This window comes from Protopterus annectens, chromosome 9.part0 (assembly GCF_019279795.1).
Source record: "Protopterus annectens isolate FY-2018-M chromosome 9.part0, PAN1.0, whole genome shotgun sequence".
Lineage (NCBI taxonomy): Eukaryota > Metazoa > Chordata > Ceratodontiformes > Protopteridae > Protopterus > Protopterus annectens.
Genome location: NC_056743.1, coordinates 1895864555 through 1895887876, shown reverse-complemented (window position 1 = coordinate 1895887876; position 23322 = coordinate 1895864555). Strand labels below are relative to the sequence as shown.

At 43.4% G+C, this 23322-nt stretch overlaps 1 protein-coding gene across 1 annotated transcript in view; it reads right to left on the bottom strand.

Moving 5' to 3' along the window:
* Positions 1–23322, bottom strand: part of LOC122810818 (complement C3-like) — a 1708896-nt gene that overhangs the window by 205038 nt on the left and 1480536 nt on the right. The window contains exon 29 of the mRNA XM_044082377.1: positions 7469–7632. Coding sequence (XP_043938312.1) covers positions 7469–7632 — 164 coding nt within the window. The remainder of the gene's footprint in view (positions 1–7468; positions 7633–23322) is intronic.

The window sequence follows — 23322 nt, the reverse complement described above, 5'->3', positions numbered from 1 at the left end:
TATGTCAAAGTTATAATCAGAGGAGCTGCAGCCAACTGGCACAGAGTGTCAGGTGTAGCTGATAACAGAAGTCTACCAAAGAAGCTGGAAAGTAAGGTGTACAAGACAGTGGTGTGACCAGTACTACTGTATGGTACATAACCCTGGGCAGTAAAGGCAGAACAGTTCTGGAAGCTTAAGGTGATACTTAGATTGGGTAGTTGAATGTTATTGTGGGATAACATTAAAGTAAAACCCAAAGTAACTCCAACTACCAAGAATGTCAAGGAAATCAGATAGCGATGGTTTGGTCACATGGGCAGGAAAACAGAAGATGGCTCAGGAAGCAGATTTGGGAGAAACAGGAAGAAATCAGGCAGATAGATGGATGGATTCTGATGGGAGAATACCCATGACAGTCAGGGTTAACTGTTGAAGATAGTAGGAGTGGCCACAAGTCGAGAAATGTGATGGCAGTTGGCACAACACCCTGGTCTCGATATTGAAATGCGGAAAAATGGAATGTGGTGATGATGATGATGATGGTGGTGGTGGTGGTGATGATGATGATGGTGATGATAATGACAATGAAGATGATGGTGGTGGTGGTGGTGATGATGACGATGATGGTGATGATAATGACGATGATGATGATGATGATGATGGGGATGATAATGATGATGGTGATGACAATGATGATGACGATGATGATAATGATGATGATGCTGGTGATGATGATGATGGTGATGATAATGACAATGATGATGATGGTGATATGATGATGACAATGATGATGATGATGATGATGGTGATGATGATGATGATGGTGATAATGACGATGATGATAATGGTGGTGGTGGTGGTGATGATGACGATGATGGTGATGATAATGACGATGATGATGATGATGATGATGGGGATGATAATGATGATGGTGATGACAATGATGATGATGATGATGATAATGATGATGATGCTGGTGATGATGATGATGGTGATGATAATGACAATGATGATGATGGTGATATGATGATGACAATGATGATGATGATGATGATGGTGATGATGATGATGATGGTGATAATGACGATGATGGTGATAATAACGATAACGATGATGATGATGGTAATGACGATGATGATGATGATGGTGATGATGATGATGATGGTGATAATGACGATGATGATGATGATAATGATGATGGTGGTGATGGTGATAATGATGGTGATGATGATGATGATTATGGTGATAATAACAATGACGATGATGATGATGATGATAACGATGATGATGATGATGATAATGACGACGATGATGATGATAATGGTGATAATGACGATGATGATGATGATGATTATGGTGATAATGACGATGATGGTGATGATGATGGTGATGATGGTGATGACGGTGATAATGATGATGATGATGATGGTGATGATGATGGTGGTGATGGTGATGATGATGATGGTGATGGTGCTGATGATGATGGTGTTGATGATGATGGTGGTGATTGTGATGATGATAATGGTGATGATGATGGTGATGATGATGATGGTGATGATGGCGATGATGATAATGATGATGGTGATGCTGCTGCTGATGGTGATGATGGTGATGGTGGTGATGGTGGTGGTGATGATGATGATGATGGTGATGGTGGTGATGATGATGATGGTGGTGATGATGATGATGACGATGATGACGATGATGATAATGACGGTGATGATGATGATGATGATGACGATGATGATGATAATGACGATGATGATGATGGTGATGATCATTATAATTAAACTGTAGGAAAATGTGTTCTCAGTCCTTTTCATAGAGTACGGTGTCCACTGCTGTCCTTATATGAATAAAACAAATTCAGCTCCAAATTCATTAGCTACATTTTTTCTCTAACCGAATCACTACCCCTTTCCAATTTCACAATTCTTTTTTGCATTCCTGCTGGAATCCTTTCTTTCTAAAACGTTTGATACTAGCTCACTCATAACACTAACACACAGACTCAGCTCAGATTATGCAGCCTCCCACTTAATTCTTATTAAAACATGGAATTACATTCAGCACATAGATCTCACATTGCTGCTCAGTGGACACTACATCTGAAAAGAATTGCTGACAAGTGTGACTTGGTGCAGTCCTGAGATTGCAGGAAGGCAGATCAAGGCAAGTGAGATGGAATTCCATGTTTTGGGAGCAGTGGAGGCATCTTGTGGCCTGAGGGTCGGTAATCCTAACAGAGAAATCTTTAAATGAGTATTGAATGAATGAGAGTCATGTACTGATGATCAGGGAGACAGTTTTGTTCTTCAAGTGTTTGTGTGACACTGATGTTCCTTAACTGAGCCACTGAATCACAGTTTTTATTTAGTTACTGCAGTTGTATCACCACTCTTGTTTTATTTTTATTTTACATTTGTTTATCGGATAGTCCGACTAAGGTCCATTTTCAGTGGATGCCTGGAGAGAAAAGTTCTAGTTTACATACATCAATCAGGAAGAAACAAAGAAAGCATAATCCAGGAGAAGCAGGTAGTACATAGTAACCAGCTCCAGATAATCTATATCAGTCAAGAAGAAGCACATAACTCATAATAGTAAGAATAATACACATTCATAAGAATGCTATCAGTGGGATTAATATAGAAATCACACATTCTAAACTCTAGATCATGGTAATCATTGATTTAATAATTATTCTCAATTTCAACAAACTTTAATGATCATATCTAAAACTGGTTTAGTCTTTGGCTTTCTCGAAGCCTTCTGAATGGACATTGTTGTTAAGGGTGTTACCTATGTTTTGCTCCTATATACCTGCTGATCACCAGGCTACCCAAATTTAGTACATTCGCTCCCCCCTTCAGAGTAACAGCATGTCACAACGCAGCCATTGTGCAGGCAGCCAGCAGGGATTCTTTTGTTTTGCAGTCCTAACATCCATTTGCATGCTGTGTTCAAAATTCTTTGTAAGCACTAAATAAGCTACAAATTACTACAGCACTCAACTTTAATCTGACTGAGCTTTTGGCTCATTTTCAGCAGAGACCCGGGGAGAAAAGCTCCTCAGGGCTAGAAAATAATTTATTAAATTTTAGTAACATAGTAGTAACTATGAACTCATTGTAAGCACTAAATAAGCTACAAATTACGACAGCACTCAACTTTCCTCACTTGTTTAGAGGAAAGCAGGTTTTAGTATTTAATAAATAAACACCTACTCAGGCATGTCTAAGGGTCAGCTCCCGGTGTTTTCTCCTATCTACCTGATGAATCTGGGCATCTTGGGGCAATGCAGCAATTGCCTCATGTACACAGACAACCCTCTCCCCCTACCACCCAGCACTACAATCTGTGAGAGATGCACTTATATAACCAAACTGGAAGCAAAGCTCTTTTCACCCAAAAATGGACTAGACAGTCAAGAGGAGAGAGTAAACACTTGCACGACACCACACTCAGCACATAGTCCCTCAAAACCTACACCACCAAAACACACACAGAAACACAAAACACACACCTACATTCACGGAGGCTCTCAATAAAAATCTGCCCAAGCAACAGGGACGGCCAAAGCAGAAATGCAAGCAACCTCCACACCCCCAACACAACCCAAATGACACATAACCCACAAACTCAGTGTGCTACTCAACCACAGCCCATAAGGCATAACAACGTACCCAACACACTAGTCATAGGTGACTCTATAGTCAGGCACACAGATGTTCCACTCATCAGGCTAAACAAGGAGAAAGTTACTGTCAGCTGCCTGTCGGGTGCCAGGATCCACCACATAATGCACGCACTCAGGTCACTCGACAACAAGTACAAATATGACACTGTCATTGTCCATGTTGGTGTGAATGACCTGAGACGTACCTCCCTGGGCAACATGAAAAGAGACATGGAGGAGCTGTCCGATCTTGTAGCCCAGGCAGGTATGACCCTGACCCTGAGTAGCATTCTGTCATCACCCAGAATGATACCACAGTACAAGGACAAAATGACTGACTTCAACAATTGGCTAAGCTACTGGTGTCATTTTAAGGGGATCCAGTATCTGTCTGCTTGGGATGACATGATCGACAGACCACGATGCTTTGCCAGAGATGGCCTGCACCTGTCATCCTTGGGATTCCAGATACTGGCTAAGGCTTGGACCACCCCTATAGTGCCTTTTTTAGGCAAGATTCAAATGACACCACCATAACAGGTACAAGCAAGCAAAATCTGAGGGTAATGCTACTCAATGTTAGAAGTCTAAACCTCAAAATGCACTCACTCGAGGCACTCCTTAAAATGGAGAACATCGACATCTGTGCAGTGACAGAGACCTGGTTCAAGGCTCCAGAGAGCACCCCTGCATTACCAGGCTATAATTCATGCCACACCTTTTGGCCACCTAACCTGGACCGAAACACTAAAGGCAGAGGCGTGTCCATATTCATTAAGGATATCCACACATCCAGGCTAGTTGCTCAGCATAATGCATCGGAGATTATAAAAAGTGCAACTAACTCTGGGCAAGACCGCAATCCAAATTGTAACTTGCTACAGATCCCCCACCATGAACCAGGATTCCCACTCCTCATTTCTTGATATACTGGAAATTATTAGGGTACAACCTAACACCCTAATAATGGGCAATTTCAACTATGCCACCATTAACTCAGAAAACTACCCGTGTACCAACTTTTTTGCTCAGCATTTTCTGGAATTTATAAATTTCAATGCCTTGGATCAACTTATCCACACCCCCACCAGGGGCAGCAATATCCTAGACCTGGTCATTACCAACATGGGCAACTGGTGTTCCACACCAGAGGTCAATTCCTCATTGGTCAGATCTGACCACAAGCTAATCACCCTAGACATCAACATCCTGCCCCCACCCCCCATTAGGGAAAGCACCATAAACATTTCTCCAAAGCCAACTTCACGCTTCTTAAGACAGAATTTGCAAACTTCACAACACCCACGCAGACGGACAGTAGAAGTAAGACTGCTGAATCCTACACAAATTCACTTTATAAGCACTTACACGAGTGCATGGATCATGCTATCTCTAATAGAACCAAAATGCTATCCTCCAAAAAAAAGGAAGCCAATCTGGTGGTCCTCTGCCATAAACAAACTCTACAACAAAAGAAAGAAACTGTTTCAAAAAAGAGTAAAATCCCATGATTGGAGGAACACCCTGGTCAGCCTCAGTAAGAAGCTGAGATCCCTCATAAAATCCTCCAAAGCTAGTTACGAAAACAAAATCACCACTGATTCTAAAGACAAACACTAAGCATTCTATAGCTATGTCAAGAATCTCAATGGCAACACTCAGATCTGCTCTGAGTTACAGCACAATGGCACTAAATATACAGAACCAACTGATATTGCCAACATCCTGGCAGATAGGTTCAGTGCTAACTTTACCCCCCTCTCACACCCAAAAAGGCCCATCTCTATATTGGAAGAATGCAAAGTTCCTGTAATCATGGCTACACAGGTAAAAACTACACTCTCCAAAGCCAGGAACACAGCATCCATGGGACCTGACAACATCCTTGGCTGCATTTTACACAAACTACAGAATGAACTGGCACTCCACCTAAGTACCATGTTCAACCAGCCTCGCCCTCAGGCTTTGTGCCCACTAAATGATGCACAGCAATGGTTATCCCACTCTACAAAGGGGGAGCCACCACAGACCCAGGAACTTCCACCCTGTTAGCCTGATGAGCCTGGTCTGCAAAGCTATGTAATGTATCATCATGGAACTTATAAATAATGACATTGGTAATCGCCAAACTTTGGACCCCACCCCGTTTGGGTTTATAAAAGGAAGATCATGTCTCCTAAACCTGATAGACTTCTTTGAAGTGGTCACCAAAGCCATATATGAGGGTAAGGTGGTTCACACAGCCTATCTAGATTTCACCAAGGTTTTTGACACCATCCCCCACTCTGGAATTATAGATAAACTCACTAAACTAGTTATAAATCCCTATGTCACAGGATGGGTCATCAACTGGCTCACTGACAGAACCAACACTGTGAAAGTAGCAGACTCCAAATCCGACTTCAGACCAGTGAGAAGTGGAGTACCATAGGGTTCAGTCCTGGGTCCTCTCCTGTTTGGTATCTACTTCTCAGAAGTACAGGCTAACACAGAATGTCTTTGGCTAATGAAGTCTGCAGATGACTGGAAACTAGGAGCCATAATCAAAAGTCCTAACGATGTGGACATCCTACAAAAGGGCCTCACTGAGACAGATGCCTGGTGTCAAAGCCATGGCCTCAAGCTCAATGCCAAAAAGTGCATTGTCATCCCTTTTGGTAAAAACTCTGTACCCATGAACTACCACATAGGTGGTAGTCTACTTAACACCAAAAGGGTGATAAGAGACCTTGGGACACAAGTGGGCAGTAGTCTCTCCTTTGATAATCACATTGCCACAGTAGTCAGAAAATCCTTCTACATGGCACACCTCATCACAAAAGGTTTCTCATCCAGTAAAAAAGAGGTCATTGTTCCCCTCTACAAATCACTCATTAGACCCATTATAGAGTACAATGCCCATTTTGGTATGTACCTCACAAGACATCTACAACAACTAGAAAGGCCACAGAAATTCTTCACAAAGAGGATTACCAGCCTCAAACAGATGCCCTACATAGACCGTCTCAATAAACCCCAGCATTACTCTGTCACATATCACCTACTCAGAGGCGATCTCTGCCTAACATACAAAGCTATGTCAAACCCAGAGTTGTTGGACATGCTCCACTTAAAGAAATCCCAATCCCTCTGAGCTACACGCTCTAGGGACCTAAACCTTGTCACCACAATAAACAGAACATGCTGGAGGGATAGATTCCTGTCCCACAGACTTCCCATACTCTGGAACAAACTATCTATCTATATCAAACAAAGCTCCTCATTAGCACTTTTCAAGAAAAATCTTTATGATTGGATGGGAGATAGGAAATTCACCCCGGGGATCACTTCTGTGGCTCTGCTCAACAGGGGTACAGGAAAATAATTTTCTTGGGTGGCAAAAGCCAGGGTACCTTTTTGGCTAGGCTTATATAGGCCCTAGGGCCAATAGCTTAGTACCTACCTATGAACCTATGTAACATTTCAGTGAGAAGCACACAATAAATGAAGCATGAGGTGCCCCGCCATTCTGCAAACGTCACAGCCTTTCAAGCATCCCTACCTTTCATGTCAGCAGATAGTTCCTACAAGGTCTTCGGTCTCCACAGGAGATTCATGAGTTGGAGATTTGCCCAGCAACACACAGTTGCAACCCACAAACAGGAAAGGCAAGCAGGCATCTCTGTTTTGCTCCTGTCCCTCTGTGCCTACCTGTTTTACCTCCTAAACCCCTACATGGGACTGGGTTGCACCTCTCTGTGCCGGGGAGGACCATGTAGAATGTCATTACTTGCTGCTTTATTTCACATGTATTAACAGTTTGTTTACCTGTGTAGACTCAGATCCATCTCCATAGAACTGTTTCTCTCTCAGCCATCTTACAACGGGACCAGCAAGCTTAAACTTCTGTAGCTTAACCAGTGTAAGCAGAGCATAGGCAGTGGATTCAATGGTGTAGCCATCTGAATCAAGGTCCTTCCAATACACCTTAGCTAAACAAATCAAGAAAATGTTTAATGAAATCAGCCACATTTTTATGCTATATTTCTAATATATTTCAGCAGATATGATGTATTTGTTTGAGATTCAGAAGAAAAAATATAGTATATGCTTTTCATTATCAAGGCAAAACATTTCCATCATGCGGTTAAAGTGAATGTGCATCTGTTTAGAAAAATTCAAAGCTTTAATTTACTTATGAAACATTTCATATCATTGTTAGTTCATTTATTTAATTTTAAGTCTGGCAATACCAGCAAATGTAATTATTCATATTTTCTAGTTAATACAGAACTTACTAAAGGCATGTATGTTAAACATCAATCATTCAATCTATCAGTCATCAACCCCCTTTTCTCCAACATGGAGTTGGGGTGTTGTGTCAGCTGTCACCATCTCTTTCTCTTCAATGCCACACTCCTGCCTGTCACAGGTCTTCTCTCACACAATCCGTCCACCTCTATGCTGAATGCCTTTGTTTCTTCTTACCTTCTTCCTGTCTGTCCCAAATTGTCTTCATTAGATTGCCTTCTGCTTTTGTGCATATGTAAATGAACCACCATAATCTGTTCAATTTGACTTTTTCTGCAACTGGAGCTACTTTGACTTCTGCTCTTATGTCCTCATTTCTTCATCTGCTCCACAGTGTCCATCCTACCACCCTCTCAGGCACTTAATTTCCATCACCTCTAGCTTTCTCATCTGCTCTGCCTTTACTGCCCAGGTTTCTGTACCTTACAGTAATACTAGTCTCAGCGCTGTTTTATACACCTTATTTTTCACCTCTTTTGGAACTCATCTGACACTGTGTGCCAATTCGCTGCAGCCTCTCTTATTCTAGTTTTGACCTTGTCATTCAGACTTCCTTTCTCTTCAACCATCCCTCCCAGATATGTGAATGTTAACTTATACCACTATTTTCCCTGCTATCTCAATTCTCATCTTCTGATTTCATCCATTTGCTGCCATTACAGCTGTCTTATCTGTACTTACCTTCATCCCATGTGCCTTCAGTTTTGTTTTTCATTCCCCTAACCTTTGCTGATGTTCTTGCTCAGTCTGCCTTTAATACTACATCATCTGCTTGCAGCAACTTTGTTATCTGTCCCCTCCAACCTATTTGCTAATGTAGTCCATCACCAGTATAAAAAGCAGTGGGATCAGAGCAGATGCACACCCACTCCCACTGGGAGCCCCTTTGTGAGGCCAAATACTGTCATAATTGACTCATTGGGTCTTTGAAGCATTGCAGGACTGCTAAAATGAGCTTTCTCGAGACCTTGTCATATGCTTTCTCCAAGTCTAGGAATACCCAGATGGACTCATTCCTTATGTGTAGCTTCTTGTCAACTATCTTTCTGACTACAAACATTGGTTCAGTTGTGCTGCATCCTTATCTGAATTTGAACTGTTCATTTCCCATCTTATTTTTAACCACTTTGCATATTCGTTTATCAATCAACCTTTCCAGGATTTTACCACTCAGCTGTCCAGATTTTCAAAGAATGTCCAGATTTCTGCCTCATATTTCTGTTCTGCCCCTCTTAAAAGTACTAGTTTTCTGGCAAGTCACTGAAGATTGAGTCATTAAATAATGACATACATTTGAGCTTCAAACTTTATATCTTTCAGAAAATGTATGCTAATGTAATACCTGTTATTCGGGCAACTTTTTAATTTTATAACAGCAATATTTGAAATCTGTCCCTATGTTTCAGCCTTTGTCCCACACCATTATCTTAGGCTTTGTCCAGATTTTTTGGCACTAAGAGGTTGAGAGGTATGTGCGACAGTAGTTCAATACCTCTATATTGCCCACAGTTGTGGATGTCCACTTTGTTCTTGAACACAGGCAGTAGTATAGGTTCATAGGTGCATACTAGGTAATGGCCCTGGAGCCTTTACAAGCCTAGCCCACATGATTACCCTGGCATCGTGCCACCCGACCTTAGTTCCCAGTGCCTCTGTCGAGTGATCTCCAGGGTGAATTTTCTATTTCCCATCCACTCATCAAGAATTCTCTTGAAGAGGGCCAGTGAGGTGCTCTGTTTGACATGTATGTGAAGTCTATTCCACAGCATGGGCAGTCTCTGGGTTATGAACCTGTCTCTCCAGCACGTTCTGTTGATTGTGGTAATGAGGTTGAGGTCTCTGGGAGTGTGTGGTGTGGAGGGATTGGGATTTCTTTAGATGTAGCATTTCTAACAGAGCTGGGTCAGACATGGCTTTGTAAATCAAGCAGAGATCGGCTCTAAGTAGGCAATATGAGACAGAAAATAATTGGAGTTTTTTGAGTCTGTCCATATAGGGCAAGTATTTAAGGCCTAGGATCTTCTTTGTGAGGTACTTTTGCAGCCTCTCCAGTTGTTGCATATGTCTAGTGAGGTACATGCCAAATGAGGCATTGTACTTGATGATTGGCCTTATGAGGGAAGAGTAGAGGGAGACAATGACCTCTTTCTTCCTGGATGCAAAACCCTTAGTAATGAGAATTGCCACATAGAAGGACTTTCTGACCACAGCGGCAATGTGGTCATCAAAATAGAAGTTGCTGTCAACATGTGTTTCCAGATCTCTTATAACACCTTCTGTGTTCAGTGGACTACCATTGATGTGGTAATTCATGGGAACTGGGTTTTTCCCAAAGGGGATGATGATGCATTTTTTGGTTTTGAGCTTAATGCCATGGTTCTGACACAAGTCATTGGTCTCAGTGAGGCCTTTCTGTAGGATTTCAACATCATTTGGGGAGTTAATAATGGCTCACAACTTGCAATCGTCTGTGAACTGAGTCCCTTCGTGTTGACCTGGACTTCTGAGAAGTTGATACCAAACAGGAGACGACCCAGGACAGATCCCTGTGGGACTCCACTTGTGACAGATCGGCAGTCTGAATTGGAGTCAGCTACTTTCACATTGTGGGTTCTATCTGTGAGCCAGTTGCAACCTACCTAGTGATATAGGGGTTGATGCCTAGCTTAATGAGTTTTTCTATGATTTCTGAGTGGGGAATGGTATCAAAGGCCTTGGCCAGATCAAGGTAGGCTGTATGAGCCACCTTGCCTTCATCCACAGCTCTGGTGACTGACTCAGAGAAGTCGACCAAGTTGAGCAGGCATGAACTACCCTTCAAAAAACCAAAGTGTGTGGGATCCAGAGTTTGGAGATTCCCTATATTCTTGTTCATTAGGTCCATGATTATGCATTTCATAGCTTTGCATATTAGACTCATCAGGCTAATGGGGCGATAGTTCCCAGGGTCTGTAGTCGCTCCTCCTTTGTGGAGAGGGATGACTGTAGCAGTGAGGTATTCAGTAGGGACAAAGCCTGAGGTGAGGCTGTGATTGAACAGGCCACACAGGTGAGGTGCCAGTTCACTTTGTAGTTCATGTAGCACACAACCAGAGATATTGTTAGGTCCCATAGAAGCTGTATTCTTGGCCTTGGACAGTGCCATTTTAACCTGTGCAACAGTAATAGTGGGTGCCTGGCAATCTACTGGTATTTTTCTCCAGTCATCTGGGATATGCTTTTCTCTCCAGACTGCTATGAGCCATTTCTCCCCATCTCACCCAGCGTCTTTACCATCTCTGCTGTGACCTCGTCTGAGCCTGCGGCTTTCCCTGACTCCATCTTCCTTATTGCTGCTCTTACTTCTGTGGTGGGTCCCCCTTTTCTCTCACTGTAGACTGTTTTCGGGACAGTACAGCTTCTGTGGGTCTTTCTTCATTCAGAAGCTGCAGTAGGTACTCCTTCTATCTGCCTTTGATGCCCTCTGGACTGCTGAACAGGTTGTTGCTGGCATCCCTTATGAAGGGTGTCTGACTATCTTCTTTATCTTTCTGTCTTTGCCTTGCAACCTGATGCAGTTTCTTTGTGACAATTACTGAGTCACTTTCCAGAAGCTGGTAGAGTGCCTCTGATGCCTTGTTCTTTGATATTGCAGCTCTTTTCTTAGCATCTTTGGTTGCTAGCCAATATTCCTTCCTAGTTTGTTCTGTCTTTTCTATCTCTCACTTTTTCCTGTACTCATTTTTGCTGACTTCCTGCACATCTGTATTCCACCATCAGTTTTCCTTATGTACCTTATTTCCATACCTGACTCAACCACATATCTGTTCTCTAGTCCTCACACGTGCTGTTTTGAGGCGCTGCCATTCTCCTTCCATTACACCTATTCCTCCTCTTCTTGATGTGATAGAGCCCTGAGTAATTCCTTGAACTGTTGCCCTTTCCAGTCAACTTCCAGGACTTCAGCCTGGTCTCTGTTGATCTTAGAGCCTTCTCTGACCACTGCTTGCAGCTGATTGTGGCAAACAGTGGTTTATTCTGTGAGATGATTGTCTCACTGGGAATTACTTTGCAATCGCTGATTCTACCCCTCTGCCCTTTTCTTACTAGTAGGAAGTCTACCTGAGTTCTATATTGCCCCAGCCTGTATGTGATCTTATGACTGTCTGTCTTCATGAACCTTGTGTTGGCTCCTCAGAGCTCAGTGTATTTTATGTTGTTTACTGGGTTTGGGGTTGCTTGGAATTTAGGCAAGGTGCTGTTTTAGAGACAGGTTAGTCTTGGAATAGTTCCTAAAGGTTTTTATTTTTTTTAGATCACCAGATTTAATTTTTATTTCAAGTAATACTGCCTTAAGTCAGATCTGACGAGTAAAGATATTACACTGGGTGAGGAAAATTGGCCCCCACACGTTCATAGGTTAGTACTAGGCTAACTGCCCTTGCGAACCCTTTTAAGCCTAGCCAATTATCCCCTGTGAGATTCAAACCCTGTACCTTGTGTTTGTAAGGCAAACACCTTAATCATTAGGCCACCCTGAGTACAAGGTCAATTATGTTTGTACCACTGGTAGGACAATGGACTAACTGTTCCAGGATGTTGGTATTAACAAAGTTTAAGAATTGATGGACTTGTGCATTAGAAGTGGTGTAGGATTCCCAATCTATAGAGGGGTAGCTGATATCCCCCATGAATATCATATTGAGTTGAATGGAGAGGGACTCCAGTACATTGAGATAGAGAGTATGGGTTTCCTATGACATGGAGGGGGACCGACATGTTGCAAGGATATGGTATGGCACCCTGCTTATAGTGAGCTGCACATTGCACACTGACGTCCCTCTCACCAGACTGAACAAGGAGAAGATCATTGTAAGCTGCCTGTCAGGTGCCAGGATCGGCCACATAACACAAGCACTCAGGTCACTCCACAGCAGGTACAAATATGACTCTGTCATCTTCCATGTTGGTGTGAATGACTTGAGACTTACCTCCCTGGACTACATGAAAAGAGACACAGAGGAGCTCTCTGATCATGTAGCCCAGGCCGGTATGACTCTGACCCTGAGTAGCATCTTGCTCTCATCTCAAAATCATCTAAAAAAACTGCAGCTTTACTCCATTGCATATCGCCTACTCAGAGGCAATCTCTGCCTAACACACAAAGCTATGTCAAACCAAGAGCTTTTAGACATGCTCCACTTAAAGAAATCCCAATCCCTACGAGCTACACGCTCTAGAGACCTAAACCTCATCACCACAATAAACAGAACATGCTGGAGGGATAGATTCCTGTCCCAGAGACTTCCCATACTCTGGAACAAACTGCCTATCTATATCAAACAAAGCTTCTCATTAGCACTCTTCAAGAAAAATCTTGATGATTGGATGGGAGGTAGGAAATTCACCCCGGGGATCACTTCTGTGGCTCTGCTTGACAGTGGCACAGGAAAATAATTTTCTTGGGTGGCGAAAGCCAGGGTACCTTTGGCTAGGCTTATATAGGCCCTAGGGCCAATAGCCTAGTACCTACCTATGAACCTATGAACCTATGAACCAAGAATGATACCACAGTATAAAGACAAAATGATCAATTTTAACAATTGGCTAAGCTATTGGTGTCATTCAAAGGGGAACCAGTGCCTGTCAGCCTGGGGATGACATGCTCGACAAGCCACATTGCTTTGCCAGGGACGTCTTTCACCTGTCACCTTTAGGCTTTCGGATACTGGCTAAGGCTCTTGCCACCCACATAGTGCCGTTTTTAGGCAAGGCTCAAAAGACTAACCCACCTCCATAAACAATACCAGAAACAAAAAACTAAGGGTAATGCTACTCAACGCCAGAAGTCTAAACCTCAAGATGCACGCACTCGAGGCACTCCTCAGGATGGAGAAACTCGATATCTGTGCAGTAACAGAAACCTGGTTCAAGGCTCCAGAGAGCACCCCAGCACTACCAAGATTCAACTCATACCATTCTTTTCGGTCCCAGAACTCGGACCGAAATACTAAAGGTGGGGCAGTATCCATTTTCATCAAGGATACCCACACCTCCAGGTTAGTGGCACTGCACGAGGCAGCGGAGACCATCCATGTGCAAGTAACAGTAGGTAAAACTGCTTTTCAGTTCATAGCCTGCTACAGATCACCCACCTTGTCTCAGGACCCCCATTTGGCATTCCTGAGAACATTGGAGAATATGAAGGTCTCACCAAACACCATGATATTGGGGGACTATAACTACCCAAACATTGACTGGGAAAACAACTCAAGTCCCAACTCTTTTGCCCAACAGTTCCTAGAGTTTATAAACTCAAATGTCATGGAACAACTGGTTACCACTCCCTCAAGAGGGGACAACATATTGGACTTGGTCATCACCAACATAGGGGCTCAATGTTCCACACCAGAGGTAAACCCCTCGTTGGTAAGATCAGACCATAAACTTATCACAATGGACATCCACATCCCGACCCCACCCCCAGCCAAGGAAACCACTGTGAAAAATTTCTCAAAAGCAAACTTCACACTTCTCAAGACCAAGGTGGAAAGTTTCAAAGCCCCCGGGCTAAAGGAAAATGCTACCCAAACCGCAGAATCCTTTACAAATGCACTCTATGAGCACCTACAGGAATGCATGGATCATGCCATCCCAAGTAAAACCAAGACTCACTCCTCCAAAAACAGGAGACCAGTCTGGTGGACCCCAGCCATAAATAAGCTATACAACAGAAGGAGGAAACTATTACATGATAAGGCAAAATCCCAACAAGGGAAGGCATCCCTGATCAGTACTAGCAAGAAACTTTGATCACTCATAAAATCATCAAGGGCTAGCTTTGAAAGAAAAATTGCCAAAGACTCTAAAGATAATCACAAGGCATTCTTTAGCTATGTCAAGAATCTGGGTGGCAGCTTTCAGATCTGCTCTGAGCTGGTGCAAATGGCACAAAATACACTGAACCTAGTGACATTGCCAACATCCTGGCGGACAGGTTCAGTGCAAACTTTACCCCCCCTTCCCCCCAAAAGGGCCAGTGTCAATCCCAGAAGAATGCAGTCCCCCAGACATCACAGACACATAGGTGGAAGCAGCCCTCTCCAAAGTAAAAAACATAGCACCTTGATCTGTTTAAAACTTTCATTTAGTGGCTACAGCTAGGAACTGTAATTTTTTCCCACCCGCCCTCTCTAGTGTTGTGTGTTCTTATACTTAGTGGCTTTGCAGTTGCCCACCCATACTGCATATTTGATCTGTGACACTCCTCCCAGTCTAGTGTCATTACTTCACTCAATCTAATAGAGAACGTTTGTGAAGACCAACCCACTCAGATTCTTAATGTTGAATTAACTTCTGTTCCAGTTTTATCCATTTCCACTTTACTGGAAAAAAAAAATTCTAAGCTTGCTTCCCCCCTTTCCTGTGGCAGTTCAGGTATGGATTTGCTGTGTTCAAGACTGTTTGTGAGCTCCTAAGCCCCCCCCCCCTCCACTTAACTGGGGTTAAACTATTCCTGGCGCCATAAAGTCTGTTTTTCAAAATTTCCCTTGCAACTAGCCAGCTTTTTAGTTTTAGCACTCATCTGTTTCTTTGATCTCAGCACTTGTTCAGAACTCATTGTAAGCACTAAATACGTTACAAATTACTACAGCACTTAACTTTCCTCACTTGTCTAGAGGAAAACAGTTTTTAGTACTTAATAAATAAGCACCTATTCAGGCATGTCTAAAGGTCAGCTCCCGGTGTTTTCTCCTGTCTACCTGATGAATCTGGGCATCTTGAGACAATGCAGCAATTGCCTCATGTACACAGACAACCCTCTCCTCCTACCACCCAACACTACGACCTATGAGAGATGCACTTATATAGCCAAACTGGAAGCAAAGCTCTCTTTACCAAAGACAGGCCTAGACAGTCAAGAGGAGAAGGTAAACACTTGCACTGCACCACACTCGTCACATAGTCCCTCATAACCTACACCACCAAAACACACACACAGAACCACAAAACACACACCTACATTCATGGAGGCTCTGTGTACTAATCTGCCCAAACAACAGAGACCTCCAAAGCAGAAATGCAAGCAACCTCCACCACCTAACACAACCCAAATGACACATAGTCCACATACTCAGTGTGCCACTCAACTACAGCCCATAAGGCATAATGTACCCAACACTCTAGTCATAGGTGACTCTATAGTCAGGCACACTGATGTTCCACTCACCAGGCTAAACAAGGAAAAAGTTACTGTCAGCTGCCTGTCAGGTGCCAGGATCCGCCACATAACGCACACACTCAGGTCACTCCACAACAAGTACAAATATGACTCTGTCGTTGTCCATGTTGGTGTGAATGACCTGAGACGTACCTCCCTGGCCTACATGAAAAGAGACATGGAGGAGCTCTCTGATCTTGTAGCCCAGGCCGGTATGACTCTAGCCCTGAGTAGCATCTTGCCATCACCCAGAATGACACCACAGTACAAGGACAAAATGACTGACTTTAACAATTGGCTAAGCTTCTGGTGTCATTCTAAGGGAATCCAGTATCTGTCTGCCTGGGATGACATGATCGACAGACAATGCTGCTTTGCCAGAGATGGCCTGCACCTGTCGCCCTTGGGATTCCGGATATTGGCAAAGGCTCTTGCCACCCCTATAGTGCCTTTTTTAGGCAAGGTTCAAATGACAAATTCACCACCGTAACAGGTACAAGCAAGCAAAATCTGAGGGTAATGCTACTCAATGCTAGAAATCTAAACCTCAAAATGCACTCACTCGAGGCACTCCTTAAAATGGAGAGCACTGACATCTGTGCAGTGACAGAGACCTGGTTCAAAGCTCCAGAGAGCACCCCTACATTACCAGGCTATAATTCATACCACACCTTTCGGCCACCAAACCCAGACCAAAACACTAAAGGTGGAGGCGTGTCCATATTCATTAAGGATATCCACACCTCCAAGCTAGTTGCTCAGCATAATGCATCCGAGATTATCCAAGTTCAACTAACTCTGGGCAAAACCGCAATCCAGATTGTCGCTTGATACAGAACCCCCACCATGCCCCAGGATTCCCACTCCTCTTTTCTTGATACACTGGAAAATATTAAGGTACAACCCAACACTCTAATAATGGGTGATTTCAACTACCCTACCATTAACTGGGAAAACTACTCATGTACCAACTCTTTTGCTCAACGGTTTCTGGAAATCATCAATTCCAACGCTTTGGATCAACTTATCCACACCCCCACCAGAGGCATCAATATCCTAGACCTGGTCATCACCAACATGGGTGACCATTGTTCCACACCAGAGGTCAGCTCCTCGTTGGTCAGATCCGACCACAAGCTAATCACCCTAGACATCTACAGCCCGCTCCCACCCCCCCATTAGGAAAACAACCGTAAAAAATTTCTCCAAAGCCAACTTCACGCTTCTTAAGACAGAAGTGGCAAACTTCATGACACCCATGCAGATGGACAATAGAGGTATGACTGCTGAATCCTACACAAATGCACTTTATAAGCACTTACATGAGTGCATGGATCGTGCTATCCCTAACAGAACCAAGATGCTATCCTCCAAAAAAAGGAAGTCAATCTGGTGGTCTTCTACCATAAACAAACTCTACAACAGAAGAAAGAAACTGTTGCAAAAAAGAGTAAAATCCCACGATTGGAGGAACTCCCTGGTCAGCCTCAGTAAGAAGCTGAGATCCCTCATAAAATCCTCCAAAGCTAGTTATGAAAACAAAATTGCCACTGATTCTAAAGACAACCACAAAGCATTCTATAGCTATGTTAAAAATCTCAATGGCAACACTCAGATCTGCTCTGAGTTACAGCACAATGACACTAAATATACAGAACCAACTGATATTGCCAACATCCTGGCAGATAGGTTCAGTGCTAACTTTACCCCCCTCTCACCCCCTAAATGGCCCATCTTTATACCGGAAGAATGCAAAGTTCCTGTAATCACGGCTGCACAGGTAATAACTTCACTCTCCAAAGCCAAGAACACAGCATCCATGGGACCTGACAACATCCCAGGCTGCCTTCTACATGAACTACAGAATGAACTGGCACCCCACCTAAGTACCATGTTCAATCATAGCCTCACCTCAGGCTTTGTGCCCATTGAATGGCGCACCACAACAGTTATCCCACTCCACAAAGGGGGAGGCACAACAGACCCTGGAAACTACCGCCCCCATTAGCCTGACGAGCCTCGTATGCAAGGCCATGGAACGTATCATCATGGAACTCATAAGCAAAGACATTGGGGATCTCCAAACCCTGGACCCCACACAGTTTGGGTTTGTAAAAGGCAGATCATGTCTGCTAAACCTGATAGACTTCTTTGAAGTAGTCACCAAGGCCATGGATGAGGGTAAGGTGGTTCACGCAGCCTATCTAGATCTCGCCAAGGCATTCAACACCATCCCCCACTCTGGAATTATAGATAAACTCACTAAACTAGGTATAAATCCCTATGTTACAAGATGGGTTGCCAACTGGCTAACTGAAAGAACCCACACTGTGAAAGTAGCAGACTCCAAATCAGACTTCAGACCAGTGACAAGTGGAGTACCACAGGGTTCAGTCCTGGGTCCTCTCCTGTTTGGTATCTACTTCTCTGAAGTACAGACTAACACAGAAGGTCTTTGGCTAACTAAATTCGCAGATGACTGCAAACTAGGAGCCATAATTGAAACTCCTAACGATGTGGACATCCTACAAAAGGGCCTCACTGAGACAGATGACTGGTGTCAAAGCCATGATCTCAAGCTCAATGCCAAAAAGTGCATTGTCATCCCCTTTGGTAAAAACTCTGTACCCATGAACTACAACATAGGCGGTAGTCTACTTAACACCGAAAGTGTGATAAGAGACCTTGGGACACAGGTGGACAGTAGTATCTCATTTGATAATCACATTGCCAAAGTGGTCAGGAAATCCTTCTACGTGGCACATCTTATCACAAAAGGTTTCTCATCCAGAAAAAAAGAGGTCATTGTTCCCCTCTACTCATCACTCATTGGACCCATTATAGAGTACAATGCCCCTTTTGGTATGTACCTCAGAAGACATCTACAACAACTAGAAAGGCCGCAAAAATACCTTACAAAGAGGATTACTGGCCTCAAACAGATGCCTTACACAGACCGTCTAAAAAAACTCCAGCTTTACTCCATCGCATATCGCCTACTCAGAGGCGATCTCTGCCTAACATACAAAGCTATGTCAAACCCAGAGCTGTTGGTCATGCTCCACTTAAAGAAATCCCAATCCCTCCGAGCTACACGCTCTAGGGACCTAAACCTTGTCACCACAATAAACAGAACATGCTGGAGGGATAGATTCCTGTCCCAGAGACTTCCCATACTCTGGAACAGACTACCTATCTATGTCAAACAGAGCTCCTCATTAGCACTCTTCAAGAAAAATCTTGATGATTGGATGGGTAATAGGAAATTCACGCCGGGGATCACTTCTGTGGTTCTGTTTGACAGGGACACAGGAAAATAATTTTCTTGGGTGGCGAAAGCCAGGGTACATTTTTGGCTAGGCTTCTATAGGCCCTAGGGCCAATAGCCTAGTACCTACCTAGGAATCTATGAACCTATGAATCAATGGGACCGGATGGTATCCCGGACTGTGTCTTACACGAGCTCCAAAATTAACTAAACCCTCACATAAATTCACTGTTCCAGCTCAGCCTTACAACAGGTTATGTACACAAAGAATGGCATACAGCAACAGTGATCCCACTCCACAAAGGTTGCGCCACAATGGATCCCAGGAACTATTGCCCTATAAGCCTGACTAGCCTGGTATGCAAGGCTATGGAGAGCATCATCATGGATCTCATAAACAAAGACATTGGGAACCTCCAAACACTGGACCCTACCCAATTCGGCTTTGTTAAAGGCAGATCTTGCCTCTTAAACCTAGCTGACTTCTTCAAAACAATTACCAAAGCCATAGATGATGGAAAGGTAGTCCACACAGCCTACCTAGACCTCACAAAGGCCTTTGACACAATACCCCACTCTGGCATCATAAATAAGCTTACCAGCTTAAATATCAACCCATATGTCACAAGATGGGTTGCAAACTGGCTCAGGGATAGAACTTATATGGTCAGAGTCACGGGTGTCATGTCCGACTCTAAACCAGTTACAAGTGGTGTTCCACAGGGCTCAGTCCTGGGATCCCTCCTGTTCATTTTATACTTCTCTGAGGTACAGGCAAGCACGGGAGGACTGTGGTTGACCAAGTTCGCAGATGATTGCAAACTGGGAGCCATAATCAACTCTCCGGCTGACACAAGCATCCTCCAGAAGGGCCTTGCGGAGACAGATACCTGGTGTCAGAACCATGGTCTCAGGCTAAATGCAAAAAGTGCATAGTCATCCCCTTTGGGAAAAACAAAGTGCCCACAAACTACCACAAAGGAGGTAATCCACTAAGTATGGAAGACGTAATTAAGGATCTGGGGACCCAATTAGATAGTAACCTCTCCTTTGACAATCACATTGCCAAAGTGATTAGAAAAACCTTATATATAGCCCACCTAATCACAAAAGGGTTCACATCTAGATCAAGAGAGGTCATTGTGTCCCTCTACTCATCGCTCATCAGGCCCATAATGCATGCAATGCCCCATTTAGGATGTACCTTACCCAACACCTGCAACAGCTGGAGAGACCTCAAAAATACCTCACCAAGACGATTGTGGGCCTCAAACAGATGCTCTATGCTGCTCAACTAAAGAAACTTCAGCTCTACTCAGTTGCTTACCGCCTACTCAGAGGCGATCTCTGCCTGACGTACAAGTCCATGTCTAACCCGGAATTGATAGACATGCTCCACCTCAGGAAAACCAAATCTCTTAGAGCCACACGCTCTAGGGATTTAAACCTCAGCACAACAATAAATAGGACATGCTGGAGGGATAGATTCATATCCCAAATGCTTCCCATGCTCTGGAATAGAATCCCAGTCCATGTTAGGCAGAGCCCCTCACTGACCCTCTTCAAGAGAACTCTTGATGAGTGGATGGGAAATCGTAAATTTACTCCTGGGATCACTTCTATGGCCCTGCTGAACAGAGGCTCAGGAATCTAGTCTAAAAGGGAGACGAAAGCCAACACATTCTGGCTAGGCTTATAAATGCCCTAGGGCAGATAGCCTAGTACCTACCTATGAACCTATGAACCTATGTATGACTTTCAGTGGATCATACACATTAACTAGTCTGGATGTGAGATTAGTCTTAATATAGACTGACATTCCTCCACCTTTTGTTCCCTCCTGTGCAGTGGCTGGTCTAACGGATTGAAAGATATTATAACTTTGCATTGCCAGGGTACTCTGACCAACTTTAAATCATGTCTCCATTACTACACAAATGTCTACATTCTTCAGGGAGATGAAGGCTTGCAGGAATTGGAGTTTCTTTTTAAGACTTCTAGCATTGAGCAGTACCACCTTCAGATATTACTTTATAGGTTCAGTTAGTTGGTAGGTTTATCAGTTTGTCATTGCCTAAAAAAGGCACTGTGGGGGTTGAAAATGTCTTTGCCAATATCGGAAAATCTAGAGGGGACAAGTGCAAACCATCCCTGGCAAAGCAGCATGGTTTGTCTACTATGTCCTACCAGGCCATCAAATATTGTACCCCCTCCCTATGGATTGACACCAGAAGCTAAGACAACTGTTAAAATCAATCATGTTCTGTTGGTAATGTGGCAGTATGCTGCTTTGTGCTAGGCTCATACCTGTTTGAGACACATAATCAGTGAGCTCAATCATGTCTCTCTTGATATAGTCAAGGGAGGTACAGCTCAAGTCATACTGGTACCTGTGGTTCAATGACCTGAGTGACTCTGTGACTGTGTGACTTGATGGATCCTAGCCCCAGGAAGGCAGATAACCATGGTTAAATCCTTACTCAGTCTGGTGAGGGGAGCTTGGTGTGCCTCAATACAGAATCACCAATGACCAGGAAATTTGTCTGTGTGATGGTTTGTCTTAAGGGCTTAGCAGTGGAGGCATTGGATACAGTGTTACTATGTGGAACAGTGGGTGGTGTTTTAATAGACAGTTTATGTAATGGCTGAGGACCCTTTCTTTGGCTGTACTGTGCAGGAGGTCTTAGCATTTTAGGAAGGTTACCTACCTCAGTATAAGTAGTTTTATGTGTAGGGTCTTTATCCTGTGCAGTAGGCATGGTGCAAGTCTCACCAATAACCTCTGTAGGATTAGGTGTGGTTGTATGAGAGTTTTACCTCAATGGTTAAAATGTATTTACACCTCTTGCATACGCTGTTCTATTAAGAATAAGTGGGTTGTCAGTGTACATGAGGCAGTTGCTGCAATGCCTCAGAATACCCATTTCCACCAGACTGGCCACAGAGAGAGACAGAGTCAAGAAGTGCATGGCCACTGATCTGCTAGGGAGGAGTGAGGAAAACTTAAATATTGAACAAGTCAATAAGTCAACCAACTTCATGAGCAATGCTCAGCTATGAACAAACTAGATGCTCTGGTAGTTAAAAAAAAGAAAAAAAAACTGTCTAGACAGTAATGCCACAAGAATGCAGACCACATACCAGAGCAAAAACATTTAGAATTACAAGTACAATAAGCCTTCACCAGAAATTCCCAGCTTGGAGAGGTGAAGGCTACCGTCTCCTCCCACAAGAGTGTAGATGACAACATTCCTAATGTAAAATAACTGGTTTGGAACCCAAGTGCTTAAACTAGAACAAAGGTACTTAGAATAACAAGCACAATAATTCATCATGAGCAATTTTTAGTTCAGAAGGGTGTAGGCTACCCTCCCATCCCAAAACAGTGTAGACCACAAACCTTCTTAATATAAAATAACTGGTTTGGAGTTCAAGTACTTGAACCTAAACAAAGACACATAGAGTAACATGCACAATAAGCCTTCACTAGCAATTCTCAGCTCAGCAGGGTGGAGACTACCCTTTCCTACCACAACATTACAGACCACAAAACTTCTTAAAGTAAAATAACTGGTTTGTAACCCAAGTGCTTAAATCTGAACTAAGATAATTTCAGAATAACAGACCCAATAAGCCTTCAACCAGCAATTCCCAGCTTAGAAAGGTGTAGGTCATCATCTCCTACCACAGGAGTTTCGACCACAAGCCTTTCTAATGCAAAATAACTGGTTTAGATCCCAAGTGCATAAATCAGAACAGAGATATTTAGAATAACAGCCATAATAAATCTTCACAAGCAATTCCCAGGTCAGAAGCATGGAGAGGCTACAATCTCCTCCCAGAAGAGTGTAGACAGCAAACTTTCTTAATGTAAAATTGGTGGCCTGTAGACCAAGTGCTTAA